This window comes from Schistocerca americana, chromosome 8 (assembly GCF_021461395.2).
Source record: "Schistocerca americana isolate TAMUIC-IGC-003095 chromosome 8, iqSchAmer2.1, whole genome shotgun sequence".
Classification (NCBI taxonomy): domain Eukaryota; kingdom Metazoa; phylum Arthropoda; class Insecta; order Orthoptera; family Acrididae; genus Schistocerca; species Schistocerca americana.
In genome coordinates, this window is record NC_060126.1 from 99,327,352 (window position 1) to 99,342,856 (window position 15,505).

Here is a 15,505-nt window from a genome sequence, read left to right on the forward strand (position 1 = left end):
AGAACTCCTTGAGCTTCTCTGTTCTAACAGTATATATGTAAAAGTGTGAGTATACCTTCATGACGATAGTTTCAACATCACAGCTTAAACTGTCACCAGATGTTATGACGGTTGCATGCAAATCAGGCGAAATGCAATTCTGGTCGTTCGGATACTTTTGAGTATGACTGTACAGTCTTATGCAGAGAACCACTTTCGGATTATTTCTCTACCGTCCCCCTCTCGAATAACACACGGGAAAAATTAGAACTTAAACCTTTCCGTATGCGTTTTCATTTCTCTTTTTATGTAGCGATATTCAGTTCTTCCTATCTAAGTGGCACCCATCAAACTATTTTGAAAATCGGCAGGGAAAGTTGGTGATTGAAATTTCGTTAAAAGATCTCCCTGTGTAAGTAGGCTGTTTAGGTTTTCTTATTGGTAACGCCACGTAGCGCTCTGTATGGAAATCACTGGCTGTGCTGTGTGCAGTCTGTGGCTGGTTGGCATTGTTGTAATATTCGCTATTGTAGTGTTGGGGAGTTGGATGTGAACAGCGCGTAGCGTTGCGCAGTTGGAGGTGAGCCGCCAGCAGTGGTGGATGTGGGGAGAGAGATGGCAGAATTTTGAGAACGGACGATCTGGACGTGTGTCTATCAGAAAGAGTAAATGTGTAATATTGGATATCATATATATATATATATATATATATATATATATATATATATATATATATATATATATATATATATATGATGACTTTTGAACATTATTAAGGTAAATACATTGTTTGTTCTCTATCAAAATCTTTCATTTGCTAACTATGCCTATCAGTAGTTACTGCGTTCAGTAGTTACAATCTTTTATTCAGCTGGCAGTATTGGCGCTCGCTGTATTGCAGTAGTTCGAGTAACGAAGATTTTTGTGAGGTAAGTGATTCATGAAAGGTTTAGGTTATTGTTAGTCAGGGCCATTCTTTTGTAGGGATTATTGAAAGTCAGATTGCGTTGCGCTAAAAATATTGTGTGTCAGTTTAGTGTTGATGAGAATAGGTAAAGAGCGAAATGTCTGAGTACGTTCAGTTCTGCTCAGCTGTTTGAAAAACAAATAACGTAAGAGGTTCATCAGCACAGTAATTCATCAATTTTTCTAAGGGAATGTTTCACCTGCAATGGAAAACGCCTTTGTTTTTACTCTCCCAGCTAGCTTATCAAACTCGTGACAGTCTCTCTCCTGTTTCGTGATAATACAAAACGAGATGCCCTTCTATGTTGTCTACGTCATCCGTCAATCCTATCTGGAAAGGACCTCAGACTGCGCTGCAGTATTCAAGAACAGGACTGACAACTGTTAACTTCCTGAGAGAAAATCACGAATGCAGTCCTACAGCTGAAAAGATCTTCATGTAAGCATTTTGATTAGAAGTCGCCTGTGAGCAGTGGTGTGAAGCTCCCTCTAGAAATCTAGATATGTGGAATCAACGTTGACCCTCTGTCGATAGCGCTTGTTACTTCGTGTGAATAAATAAGTAGGTGTGTATCACAAGGACGGTATTTCCTTAGTCTGTACTGGTTGTGTGTCAATAGATTGTTTCTTTTTCACCCGAGCTATTTGACGGTACATGTTTTTTTTTTCTTTTTTTTGAATCCTCTCTTCCGCAGTCGCTGCCTTTACAAATAATATGGGGATTTTGCTGTCTTTTGCGCCTATATAAAGTCATATTTAGACCGCACGTGTTTTGCTTTACTGAAAACCATCATCAGTCCACTCTTCCCGTTTCTTACATCACTCTTATGTGTTTTTGCAACGCACTGTACCGCACCTGCCACTAAAATTTTCTTTTTGGGAAGATCCACATTTCAGTCGAGGTGGAGACACAGACTGAATGTTTTGAAAATAATTGATAGTCCGGGACAATCACACAAATTTCAAAACGAAATGACCTGCTCTGTTCAGGTCAAAAAGCACATACCAATACCAATCAGGTATCTTCCAGAGTATGCTGATGCACTATCCTCATCCTTAGCAATCATACACAACCGTTCGCCCGACACAAGATGTGTACGACAAGAATGCAAAGTTGCTCAAGTCAGATCAATACTCAAAAAAGGAAATGGCAGTCATCCGCTGAATTAGAGATCCATATTGCTGACGTAGTTTGCAGTAGGATTTTGGAACATATACTGTGTTCGAATATTATGATCTATCTCGACGGTAACGGCCTATTGTCGCACGGTCAATACGGTTTCAGAAAATCTCTGTTTCTCGTGGAAAACAACTAGTTCTTTATCCGCACGAGGTAATAAGTGCCATCGACAAGGGACCTCAAATTGATTCCATATTCTAGATGGGAAAAGTGTGGGGTCATCCTCATGACTACAAAAAAAAAAAAGGCCATTAAATTTCAATTATTCGATAAACCTCACAAATATAAAGGCTGTCAATCCGACTAAATATTTGGGAATTACAATTACGAACAACTTAAATAGGAACCATCATACAGATAGTGTTGTGGGGGAGGCAAACCAAAGACAAGGTTTGATTGGCACAACGCTTAGGAGATGCAACACATCAGAATGTTCAAATGTGTGTGAAATCTTACGGGACTTAACTGCTAAGGTCATCAGCCGCTAAGCTTACACACTACTTAACCGAAATTATCCTAAGGACAAACACACACACCCATGCCCGAGGGAGGACTCGAACCTCCGCCGGAACCAGCCGCACAGTCAATGACTGCAGCGCCCTAGGCCGCTCGGCTAATCCCGCACGGCAACAGATCAGCTAAAGAGAATGCTTTCACTAAGCGTGTTCGCCCTATGCTAGAATACTGCTGCGCTGTATGGGATCCTTACCACATAGTATTGACGAAGGACATCGAAAAAGTTCAAAAAGGGACAGTTCGTTTTGTATTATCTCGAAATAGGGGGGGCAACGTAGCACAGATTTGATAAGCGAGTTGGGATGGCAATAATTAAAACGAAGGCGTTTTCTTTGCGGCGAGATCTGTTCACGAAATCTGTATCACCAACTTTATCCTCTGAATGTAAAAAGATTTTACTGTCGCCAACTTACATAGGCATAAATGATCATCATAACAAAGTAAGAGAAAGTAGAGATCGTATAGAAAGATTTAAGTTTTCGGTTTTCCCGCAATATGTTAGAGAATGGAACGGTAGAGAACTAGTGTGGAGGTGGTTCGCAGAACCCTCTGCCAGGCACTTAAGTGTGAAATGCAAAATACTTATGAAAATGTGGATGCAGACGAACGTGGTTCAGCCCCACCACTGCCAAAACCACATTGATTGACTCCGTATTGTATTGTTATGTTAACTGGGGACCTAGAAACGACAGAGAGGCTCCGTCCCCGACGCAGCCGCAGTGGTCCACAACCCCACGACGACTGCGGTAGTCCACTTCACCCCTCCGCCGCCCCACACCGAACACAGGGTTATTGTGCGGTTCGGCCCCCGGTGAACCCCCCCCCCCCCCTCCCCATGGAACGTCTCACACCAGACGAGCGTAACCCCTATGTTTGCGTAGTAGTGTAATGGCGGGGAACGAGTCCGCATTCGCCGAGGCAGATGGAAAACCGCCTAAAACCATCCACAGACTGGCCGGTTCACCGGACCTCGACACAAATCCGCCGGCGGGATTCGTGCCGGGGACCAGGCGCTCCTTCCCGCCCGGAAACCCGTGCGTTAAGACCGCTCGGCCAACCGGGTGGGCTCCTTGATTGACGTCAAATAATGCTTGCCTCTGATCTCGTCCGAAATTCGTCTGTGTCGAACTATAAATTATTTACAATATTTCTCGTTTGGATGTTTTGACTCGTATAGCCACATTCACTACATTCATCTCGTGAGCAGCGAGCCACGAGTTGTAAGAAAAGCCTTAACATCCAAGTTATTTGTTATAACGTTAGAACGCAGTAGAAACTGTGGGCTTCAGAGGCGCGACGGCCACGGCGGGGCCTATGCACTCCGGTTCTCTACATGGGCCCTGTAGGCACGGCTAGCGACTCACGCAGGTGTGCGGCGTCCGCGGCCAGCAGCAGGAGAGACGCGGCGGCGACGGCGGAGGCGGCGGTGGGCGGCATGTCTGTTGGCGGCGGCGCGCTGGAGGCTTCTGCTGGCCGGGGGCGGCGGCGGAGGCGGCTGTGGCCTGCCGGTCCCCACCTGCGCGTTGGCCGCGGCCCGCCCCTCCATCACACGTCAGGCGACCTAATCGGGGTCAAGGACTTCTTACCTGCGTCACTGTCCTTCTACTGCTCTCAAAATGTCTTCCTCGCCTCATCTAGTTTCCTCATTCCCACATATCCTCTATACCACACCATCATCATTGTGATCCTCATCACTACACCACCACCCGAACCATCACAGCCACCGCTACCACCATCTCCGTTACCGCCATCATTATAATCAACGACTTGCTGATTCGAAGCATGCTCCTTCGGAGTGGTCCACAACTCTACAATACTGAGGAAAATTTGATAATTCTTTTTTTTATTTTGTCCATCTCAGTTGCAGGAATATACATTCATGTTCAAAAGAAACAGGACACCTTGAACAACTAGAGATAGGACGTTCATATTCACAGGACATGCACATTAGTACGTTCCACTGAAGTGACTATCATTTCAGTCACTCAGTTCAGTATGTGTCCTCTTGCCTCTTAGGCACAGGGTCTGCCATAGGCCCTGGTAACCTGTTCCATGCATGATGGCAAGGCATATGGTATTCACCTGGTTGCACAGTTCATCTTTGACAGTTGACATTGGGTCACACATTTTCGATTGCCGACAAGACTGGTGACTTGGCGGGCCAAGGCGAAAGGCTGACATCCCGTGACACCCAGAAGACACGAGTTCGTGTAGCAACGTGTGGTCATGCATTGTCTTGCTGCAAAATGCCGTATGGGGTGTTGTGCAGAAAGGGTGTGGCTGCAAGTTGCAGGATGTCATTCACTTCAGTCACACTGCTCACAGTGCCTTGGACACGCACCAACTGTGATTTGTGGTTGTACCCAATAGCACCCCACACCAACGAGATGACTCTGTATTTCTAATGCGAATGCAGTCACTGTGATGTCACTCCCTCTTCACCATTATTTTCAAACAAACAGAACCTGGATTCGTCCAAAAGCACTATGTAATGCCATTCCTGACGTAGTGATGTCGTTCCATACACCATTGCTGTCTAGTATGTTTCTCCACATACGTCAAAGGTAGCCAGAGAAGTGTACGATGTGCACGTAACCCATGTCATAATCAACAGCGATGGACTCTCAGCCCTGATAGTGTATGGTGTGTTAGAGTGTCTCAGTGTTGCAGAGGATCCGAGGAGAATGCAGATCTTCTCGGAAGCTGGGAGGGTGGGGTGTCTGGGTGGGACGACCTGACCCATCCTGTCGTATTCTATGATCTTCCGTGAACCATTCTGCACACACTCGTTGCAAGGCTGGAACACTTCATTCCACACAACCATAAATTTTACAAATGGATGTATCACATTGTCTCATGTCAATAATGCGATCTCCTTCAAACTTGATGGTACAGTTCGCGCTCATATCTGCAAGAAATTCTGCAAATCCGCTCAAGGCACACTGACCCATTACTTTCGATTTATAGCGACAGCGAGAGCCGCAGGCACATTGTTGTGGATTACCAACACAAGTACAAGGATAGCGTACCAAGACAAGAATGGAGACATGAAGGGCGCCAAAAACAGAAATAACAATCATCTATTTATTGCACCATTACACACTCACATCGTGATATATGAGACATTATGACAAACAGTGTGCGTAATGAAGGCCGCACAATTTTACCAATGTAAGAAATTAAAATAATACTAGCATAAATTTAACTGAAGTGTCTTGAAGGAAATGTTTATGAGAAGAACACGACGGGGCCGCAAGGGAGGAGGCAACACAATACTTAACTCAGGTGCACCAAAACAAACAACGGACACGTACGGCACGCAACTACTCTCTCAGTTGCGGTTCCGCGCGTTCCGCCCAAGTAACAGCTACCTGAAACATTTTAATACTTGGAACAGTACACCAGTGATCAGCAAATTTAAAAAAAAAAACTATAACATGACATAAAAATACAATAATTAAATCACATCATATGAGTATGAGCTTAAGGTCTTTCGGTAATTAACAGATGATGAAAGGTAAATGGGCATGTGCCACTATTAAATCTTGCGTAATTACACTACTAAATTTTTCAGTACCCAAGTTGCAATTAACGCCAAAAGAATTAAATCATTTAAGTGATAATGTTACTTTAAAATAATGATAAAATTATTCATGCAAAGAAAACCAAGAATGGCCCGATCAGTACTCCCCAGTGAAGCAGTTCACACAAATGGTACCCCACGGCTCCGAGCACACAGCCCCATACAAAATACAACACAACCACAACGACCTGGCGTACTACCAGAACCACCAGGCAGTAAACCAAAATCGTACTAAGCTAAAACAAGGACCGACCTTTAAAATAACGAGGCCTAGCCCGGGCCGGACAACAGACCAAATGCCGGAAAATCCATAAGAAACCTCAGCCAACTTAATACCAAAACAACAATTTATGAACAATATGCAAAACACAAGACCTCTCAGTCCAAAGGCTTCCGTTTAGTCTCGAAGGTGGCTCCGACCCGCCTGCTGAGGCGCCAAGCGTCGTACGGAGTGCTGAATCAAGCTTAACCTTCGTTGACGGAAGCGGAAGCACCACAAGACAAAATAAACTCCAATCTAACTGTGCAAGGTAAACTCTAAGGAGTGCCACTCGAAGACTATGCACTTGAAGATCAAACATAAAGCACCCAGATTAACGTGCCGCTGAACGACGCACTTCCATCACTAGCGTCTAGTAGAGTACGGAGAGCAGCGTAGCCCATCGATATACGTCCATGGGACGGTAAACGAGGATAGCAATCCCAGCGACGGAGAGACATGAGGACGAAATGACATCCCGCCGCACATAGAAGGTATTTCAAACTCAGGCTCGACAAACTACAACAGGTGAGATGTTGCTCCCCTTGCGAATCAAGTTAAACGGCACACCACGCCGCTGTCCACACTATTAACCGTAAAATTCCGGTCTGGTCTTCCCATCGGGCCCCACGCGGCGTCCAGACGCAAACAACCCCAGCCGAGACGAACTGTCCTCACGCCAAGGCAGCCACCTCTCACCTCCTCACACGCCTCCAGCTAACCCCGGCCAGCGATCACACCCAGAAACAACCGCCTAACGCCAAAGCGCCATCTAAGTGAAAACTCAGCACTAAGATGAATACGGACCTGGAAATAAGCGAGTACCGTAACACATATTTTACTAGTAGGTGGTGTTGCGTCATGATATCAATTTTGACCTTGAACCTACAGGCCAACACGGTTCAAGTGCTAATCATTTCTGCAGGACATACTAATGCGCATGTCCTGCGTATTCGCCAGTCGTTCAAGATGTTCTGTCTTTTTCTGAACATGAGTCTACAATTTATTAAGACACAAAGGAATTACAAATCTTGGCCATTACTTTAAATCAATGGGAAAAGTTGAAAATTTATGCCAGATCAGAATTCGAACCTGGGCCTCCTGCTTTGCAGGCAGATGCTCTGACACAGTGGTCTGCACAGCTGAACGGACTATGCTAGTATGCCTTCCAGCAGACTCAAATTCTCAGCCGCATGGTCTCAAGCGCCTTGCTACGGTTCGCGTAGCAGCTCTCCCGCCCGCCCTCCGTCGGAGGTTCGAGTCCTCCCTCGGGCATGGGTGCGCGTGTTGTCCTCAGCGTAAATTAGTATAAGTTACTCTAAGTAGCGTGTAAGCCTGGGGACCGACGATCTCAGCAGTTTGGTCCTACAGGAACTTACCACAACTCTCCAAATTCAAATTGCCGTCTTATTTACAGTCCAAGAACCACATTATCCACAGAATTTCGCTAATTCCAGTTAGAGTTCGACCTTATGTGCATCCGCCCCTCATTAAAAGGCATCACTTTATGTTGAAGGTTTGGTTCAAATGGCTCTGAGCACTATGGGATTTAGCATCTGAGGTCATCAGTCCCCTAGAACTTAGAACTATTTATACCTAACTAACCTACGGACATCACACACATCCATGCCCGAGGCAGGACTCGAACCTGCGACCGTAGCAGTCGCGCGGTTCCGGACTGAGCGCCTAGAACCGCTCGGCCACTTCGGCCGCGTTGAAGGTTTAACGCAAAACGACAAGTGTTGCAGTTAGGAACAGTGTAACTCATGGCGCACTAATACCCAGACTTTAGTCAGCCAGTATCTCAGAATGAGAGCACTTAGTGACTTTCAACACACTGAACACATAATTTCAAGCATTTACGAAACTTTTCTTCGCTGACACGGCCAATAAAATGATGAAAGGAAAAAAAGATTGTCGCTTATTACTTTTTCGCTATTTATGCAGTAAAACTTCAGCATCAGAGATGAAGTTTAGATTTATTTCTTCTTCGTACCGGCTCTGTTCACACCAAAATTTCCAGCAGTATCCACCCATAGCACTGAATGTACCAGCAAAATGATAACAGTGTGCGGCACATAGTTCAGGGGATATGTCATCGTAAACACTGAAACGCGTGAAAAACTTGCTTTTCCTTAATGTTAGACAGACAAGGTGCATCCAGTATTTCGTAATAAGAGCCCTTAGTGACTTTCTACAAACCTTAAGCATAATTTCATAACTTTCTCGCTTACATGCTTGAAGTCAAATATTTAACACATTTACTCATTTGTAAAGCAATCAGACACTGGAAGCTCTTGTGTACATCGGAGTTCGATTCTTTAGACTCCGGGGTTTACTCGTATATTCTGTTACTCCTGTTCAGTACAACACTGATTCTTGCAATCGTAATTATGTGAGTGATTTATTGGACTCTATCTCAATCAGCCCACCCTACATCTTAGTCTAGAAGCCAAAGGAAGAGAGTGTGTCTGGAGCGAGAGAGAGAGAGAGAGAGAGAGAGAGAGAGAGAGAGAGAGAGAGAGAGAGAGAGAGAGAGAGGGAGAGAGAGGGAGGGAGGGAGGGAGGGAGGGAGGGAGGGAGGAAGGGAGGGAGAGAGGGAGGGAGACCCAGCTTAGCTGTGGGATGAAGAATTTCTTGAAATGTGTTTAGTTATTCATCTGCATATATATTGGTAGCAAACTATAGGAAACATTTATCAGTCACCATTCTATTACTGGCGTTGTACATAAAAGTTAAACTCACTGACAGTAAGACAGAATTCCTGAAAGTTTTCTATGTTGTTACTGTGGCCTAGAGTTCGAAGACTGGTTTGATGCAGCTCTTCATGCTAGACTATCCTGTGAAGTCTCTTCATCTATGAACAATTACTGCAACCTACATCTGTTTGCACCTACTTACCGTATTCATGCCTTCGTCTCTCTCCACAATTTTTATCTCCTACACTTTCCTCAATTAGCAAACAGACGATTCACACTTCAATTTATAATCGATATAAACAAATTTCTGCTCACACGCACATATTTAATATCGCCACATTATTTGTGTTCGCTCTTTCTGAAGATGTCCGTGAGGCAAGCAGCTGGGAGCCTCATGGCTCATATCCCTGTAACAGACATAGATGCAAGACCAGTCTCAAACATCTGCCTACCACCATCTACTCCAGTCCAGCCACAAGAATCACCTATCCCATCAAAGGCAGGGATACTTTTGAAAGCAGTCATGAGGTCTACAGGCTAAGCTGCAAACACTGTGTTGCATCCTACGTGGGCATGACAACAAACAAGCTGTCTGTCTGTATAAATAGCCAGCGACAAACAGTGGCCTACAAACAGCTGGACCACCCAGTTGCTGAGCATGCTGCCCAACGCAACATACTTCACTTCAATGACTGCTTCACCAAACAGCTGGACCATCCAGTTGCTGAGCACGCTGCCCAACGCAACATCCTTCACTTCAATGACTGCTTCACAGTATGCTTCATCTGGGTCCTTCCTACTAACACCAGCTTTTCTGAACTGCACGGGTGGGAACTCTCCCTGCAATATACAGGGTTATTACAAATGATTGAAGCGATTTCACAGCTCTACAATAACTTTATTATTTGAGATATTTTCATAATGCTTTGCACACATATACAAAAACTCAAAAAGTTTTTTTAGGCATTCACAAATGTTCGATATGTGCCCCTTTAGTGATTCGGCAGACATCAAGCCGATAATCAAGTTCTTCCCACACTCGGCGCAGCATGTCCCCATCAATGAGTTCGAAAGCATCGTTGAAGCGAGCTCGCAGTTCTGGCACGTTTCTTGGTAGAGGAGGTTTAAACACTTCACCATTAAGAAAAAATGTTGCTTCATCACTGAAAACAAGTTTCGCACTGAACGCATCCTCTTCCATGAGCTGTTGCAACCGCGCCGAAAATTCAAAGCGTTTGACTTTGTCATCGGGTGTCAGGGCTTGTAGCAATTGTAAACGGTAAGGCTTCTGCTTTAGCCTTTTCCGTAAGGTTTTCCAAACCGTCGGCTGTGGTACGTTTAGCTCCCTGCTTGCTTTATTCGTCGACTTCCGCGGGCTACGCGTGAAACTTGCCCGCACGCGTTCAACCGTTTCTTCGCTCACTGCAGGCCGACCAGTTGATTTCCCCTGACAGAGGCATCCAGAAGCTTTAAACTGTGCATACCATCGCCGAATGGAGTTAGCAGTTGGTGGATCTTTGTTGAACTTCGTCCTGAAGTGCCGTTGCACTGACTGATGTGAGTGCATTTCAAGCACGACATACGCTTTTTCGGCTCCTGTCGCCATTTTGTCTCACTGCACTCTCAAGCGCTCTGGCAGCAGAAACCTGAAGTGCGGCTTCAGCCGAACAAAACTTTATGAGTTTTTCTACGTATCTGTAGTGTGTCGTGACCATATGTCAATGAATGGAGCTACAGTGAATTTATGAAATCGCTTCAATCATTTGTAATAGCCCTGTATTTTACATTCCTATAAGTCACTTGGCCTCAACCTTTGTTAGTCACTGTCTTTCACCCACCTATCCCCTTCTGTGTCCTCATTCCAGCACTACACAGCCTTCTAGCCTGCCAGAACGCCCACAGTATTTTTACTTCTCTCCTTTTCTACTCTGTTCTCCCCTCTCCCACCCTCTGTCTAACCTCCCAACCGCACCTCTACATCATGTCCCTGTATTCTATCACAAGCACACAAGCAACACTTTAGGGTCTCCCACCTGTACCGTGCTATCCTCCCCCCCCCCTGTCCTAGCCTCCTCCACTCCTCCACTCCTCCACCCAGATTGCTTCTCTAGTTATGCACAGTTGTTCACAGTCTGGCCACAGTGACCAGAGACAGTGGTCATGTGTGTGTGTGTAAGTGTATATGTGTGTGTGTGTGTGTGTGTGTGTGTGTGTGTGTGTGGGTGTGTGTGTGTTGTGAACTTGAGAAGAAGACCTTTCGGCCGAAAGCTTACTTTTTGTTCTTCCTGTCTGCGACTCAATATCTGCGCTATATGCTGAGTGGCAATCTATCCTTTTCAAAATATTGTCATTATTCCATCCTGGATTTTCCATTGTTTTTAATATCATTTGGATACAAAAACACTGGTTTTTTATGAGCAAAGAAATTAAGAAACATTGATAATAAGTTCAAGAGTAAATGCTGTTAACAAGCGTCACATTAATTTCTATTCATGATAGAAAGCATGTATGTCAGAACTTCAGATGTTGTCAAGGTACTTTGTTTCTGCAGCCACTGTGTTACCGAGATGGCCTATGATACAGAAATAACTGAATCAATAAACACATGGTGAGCTATATTTGATAACAACTGATCAATGTGGATTATTTATTTGTTGCAAGCGCCTGCTTCGCGTAGGCTTATAAGGTTGGTTGCAGTCGTTTGCTGGAAAATTATGCAGCCAACGCAGCACTATGCCGGGAATCCGAAAAAGCAGGTAGAAACTGTTTTTTGCAGGACGATAAACTTATTTTGCAAAAGGTGTCTCCAGTCTGGAAGGGCATATTTTTGGCAATGGGGGTGTTAGAATTAGAGGACGAAGAACAGTGGCCTCAAAATACGTGGATTTTTGAAAGAGAGAGGGGTGGAGGGTGGGGAAGCGTATGGGGGGTGAGAGCATTTGTAATTTACTAAAAGTCGTTGTATATTTGTACATCGACATTTTTCAACTAAATGTTGGAGAATAAAAGAATGTGAAAACTGAGGCTCTCAAAAACGGCAAGGAATTTTACGAACTGCAGGCTATGCTTAATACAGGATTATTGATGCAAATCAAAACTCGTTCTGCGATGGCCCCGCCGGCGGTACAACCTACCACCCAGATCAAGACCTGGTTTAAAGATCGCAGTTTATCAAAACGGGCCATCAGCATGGTTTGCAAAATCAGATTTGAACACAGATGTTTTCTGTCTCACCTATATAAAGCCACCACCAGTGCACCGCCTTTTTGGTTCAAATGGTTCAAATGGCTCTGAGCACTATGGGACTTAACATCTGAGGCATCAGTTCCCTAGAACTTAGAACCACTTAAACCTAACTAACCTAAGGACATCACACATATCCATGCCCGAGGCAGGATTCGAACCTGCGACCGTAGCGGTCGCGCAGTTCCAGACTGAAGCGCCTAGAACCGCTCGGCCACTACGGCCGGCTACCGCCTTTTTGGTACTGTGATAGTAAGTCACTATGGAATCTAAAGCATATGTTGTTCTCTTGCAGCAAGTATGAAGTTACGACGAAAAACCTCATCCTGGAGCTCAGTGCGTGTCCAGCTTCAACAGAAGATTATTTCGCTATCCGATGAGAACTATGAGCAAGTCCCTGCAGCAATCACTGTATTGAAATCTAAATGCGATTTTATTCGTGGAATCTCAATGGAGTTTTATTTACAATTACGATTCTTTTAATTAGATGTATTAATACAAGTCATTAAAAAAAAGAAGGGTAATGGTAACGTAATGTCGTCAGTAACTAAACAGGATGACCGTAAGGTGTTACGGACAAAATGACAGTAAAATAAATCTAAAAAAATGGCTGATGTTTTGTGCCCCGTGCAAGCACGAGAAACGTCTGTCACTCGTTACTAGAATTGGACAGCGACATGGTCTTAGCCCATACAATAGAGACTGTTCCACGACATTGCTGCTGATCTTGGGCAGGATCTAACGATTGAATGTGGAACTGGCGTGTTCAGGAGGGACATTCTCAATGCCATGCAGGTTTCAGTTTTCCCACGCAAGCAGCGCCTGGTAGAACAGATGTATTGTATACACAGTCAATATGGGCGCAGGATTTAGGGTTAAAGTTCAACCCATCCAGGACCCAAGCTGTAATGGATGGTCCGTCTAGGCTTAAGAGCACGAATTATCCTGAATCCCTTGCATTTTAACCCTTAATGGGACAAATACCAACTTATCTCCTTCAGCAAAGAGTCTAGGAGTTAAGTTATAACAGAAAATCTAAATTTGACTGAACAGGTAACTGCAATGTGCAAGACGGCATCAGCTTCATGCTCTACAAAAATATAAACAGCTCGTCCCTCTTGACATGCAAAACAAACTTGTACAAACACTTATACTTCCAGTTATAGACTACAGCGATGCAAGCGCTTTCTCAGGAGAGCTCACAGCATCTGGAACTGGTTATGAATGTTGTGTTCGTTATATCTGTGATGTTCGACTCGTTGATCATGTGCACCATCATATGCATAGCTGTCCTGGCTGTGTGCAGACATGCGCTGAGTTTTCCATACCCTCTGACTTCTCTACCGTACATTGTCCCCCATATCTCTCCTCGACCTTAGCGGTCTTGTCTGAACAACATGGCAGAAACACCGGCTCCCATCAGAGCAAAGTCCTTTCTGTCCCACTCTATCGTTCAGCCTCATTCTAGAAGTCATTCTCAGTAATAGAAATCCGAATCTGGAATCATCTCCCACTTATATTAGAGAACTGAATGAGATGTCGCGCATCAAATGACAGTGGCGTACCTACTAAAGCAACAATAATGATTACCATTGTCTCTGTACATACTCGTTACCCTTGTACAGCCTTCTTTACAACTAGATCTTTCTCATTTCTCAGTATTCTTAGCTGATGCAGTCTCCTTAAATTCCAGTTCCTCAAAAGTAGTATAAATAAAAAACAATGTAAAGTGTAAACCAATAAATTCTTTCATATGTACCACTATCATTATTGTTATTTTTGTCAGTATGATTTCTTCTTCTTTTTCCGTTTGAGTCATCTAAGGACCAGGCGCCACGTTCAATGCTTCCTCCGACGTTCTTCTTTCTTATTCCTTCAGTATTCTTTCATCTACTTGCTATGTATCCTTTTTCTCTCCTCAGACCATTTGTTCTTCTCCCTCCTGCCTTGGAATCCTTCCATTTTTAACACTTTTTCTTCAAAAATCTCTTTCTGTTGCATTTCAGTTATGTTTTATATGTTGCGATATACTTCTTAATTGAAACTTCCTGGCAGATTAAAACTGTGTGCCGGACCGAGACTCGAACTCGGGACCTTTGCCTTTCGCGGGCAAGTGCTCTAGCAACTGAGCTACCCAAGCACGACTTACGCCGTGTCCTCACAGCTTTGCTTCTGCCAATACCTCGTCTCCTACCTTCCAAACTTTACAGAAGCTCTCCTGCGAACCTTGCAGAACTAGCACTCCTGCAGGAGAGGATATTGTGGAGACATGGCTTAGCCACAGTCTGGGGGATGTTTCCAGGTACTGGCAGAAGTGAAGCTGTGAGGATGGGGCGTGAGTCGTGCTTGGGTAGCTCAGCTGGTAGAGCACTTTCCCGCGAAAGGCAAAGGTCCCGAGTTCGAGTCTCGGTCCGGCACACTGTTTGAATCTGCCAGGAAGTTTCATATCAGCGCACAATCCGCTGCACAGTGAAAATCTCCTTCTACTTCTTAATTACTTCTAAATTCCAATGCCTCTGCATTTCTTAGTGGGCATGATTCTTCTTTCTAGGACTTCAAGTTAGTGTAATTTGTATTTCAGTACTAAACATTCACTTACATAAAGACATCATGGTTTTGATACTGTGTTGTAGTGCTGTATTTTCCAATTTTTAGAGACTTGGTGTTGCAAATGTTCCTGGTTATACCACATTCTCTCTCCATTTTACATACTTTTTTTCTACATCGAATTTTTCTCAGGTATTTACTTGAATCATTTAAGTTTTCTAACCCTCTTTATCTGTTGAATATCTGTTACTAGGGTTCCTGGAGATTCTTACACCTGCTTTGATCCCTCTATCTTCTAAGAGATTGATTTGTATTTCTGCTTTTGTTAGGCTTTCAGAAAGAATGGCAGAATCATCGGAAAATGCTACACAGTGAATTTGAACACCTTTGTTCTTATCACCAGTCTTATTGGTGGTGGCTTATGTTCTTTCAGGTTTTGTTTCCATTCTCTTACTATATTCTCTAGGACGCAGTTGAAGAGGAGTGGAGATAGGCCGTCACCTTGCCTAACACATGTTTTTATTTTGAATTTC

At 44.3% G+C, this 15,505-nt stretch overlaps 1 protein-coding gene across 1 annotated transcript in view; it reads right to left on the minus strand.

Annotated features, from left to right (window-relative positions):
* Positions 1 to 4,114, minus strand: part of LOC124545202 (protein takeout-like) — a 70,333-nt gene extending 66,219 nt beyond the window's left edge. Inside the window, exon 1 of the mRNA XM_047124069.1 lies at positions 4,006 to 4,114. Coding sequence (XP_046980025.1) covers positions 4,006 to 4,078 — 73 coding nt within the window. The 5' untranslated portion in view covers positions 4,079 to 4,114. The remainder of the gene's footprint in view (positions 1 to 4,005) is intronic.
* Positions 4,115 to 15,505: the final 11,391 nt, after the last annotated feature.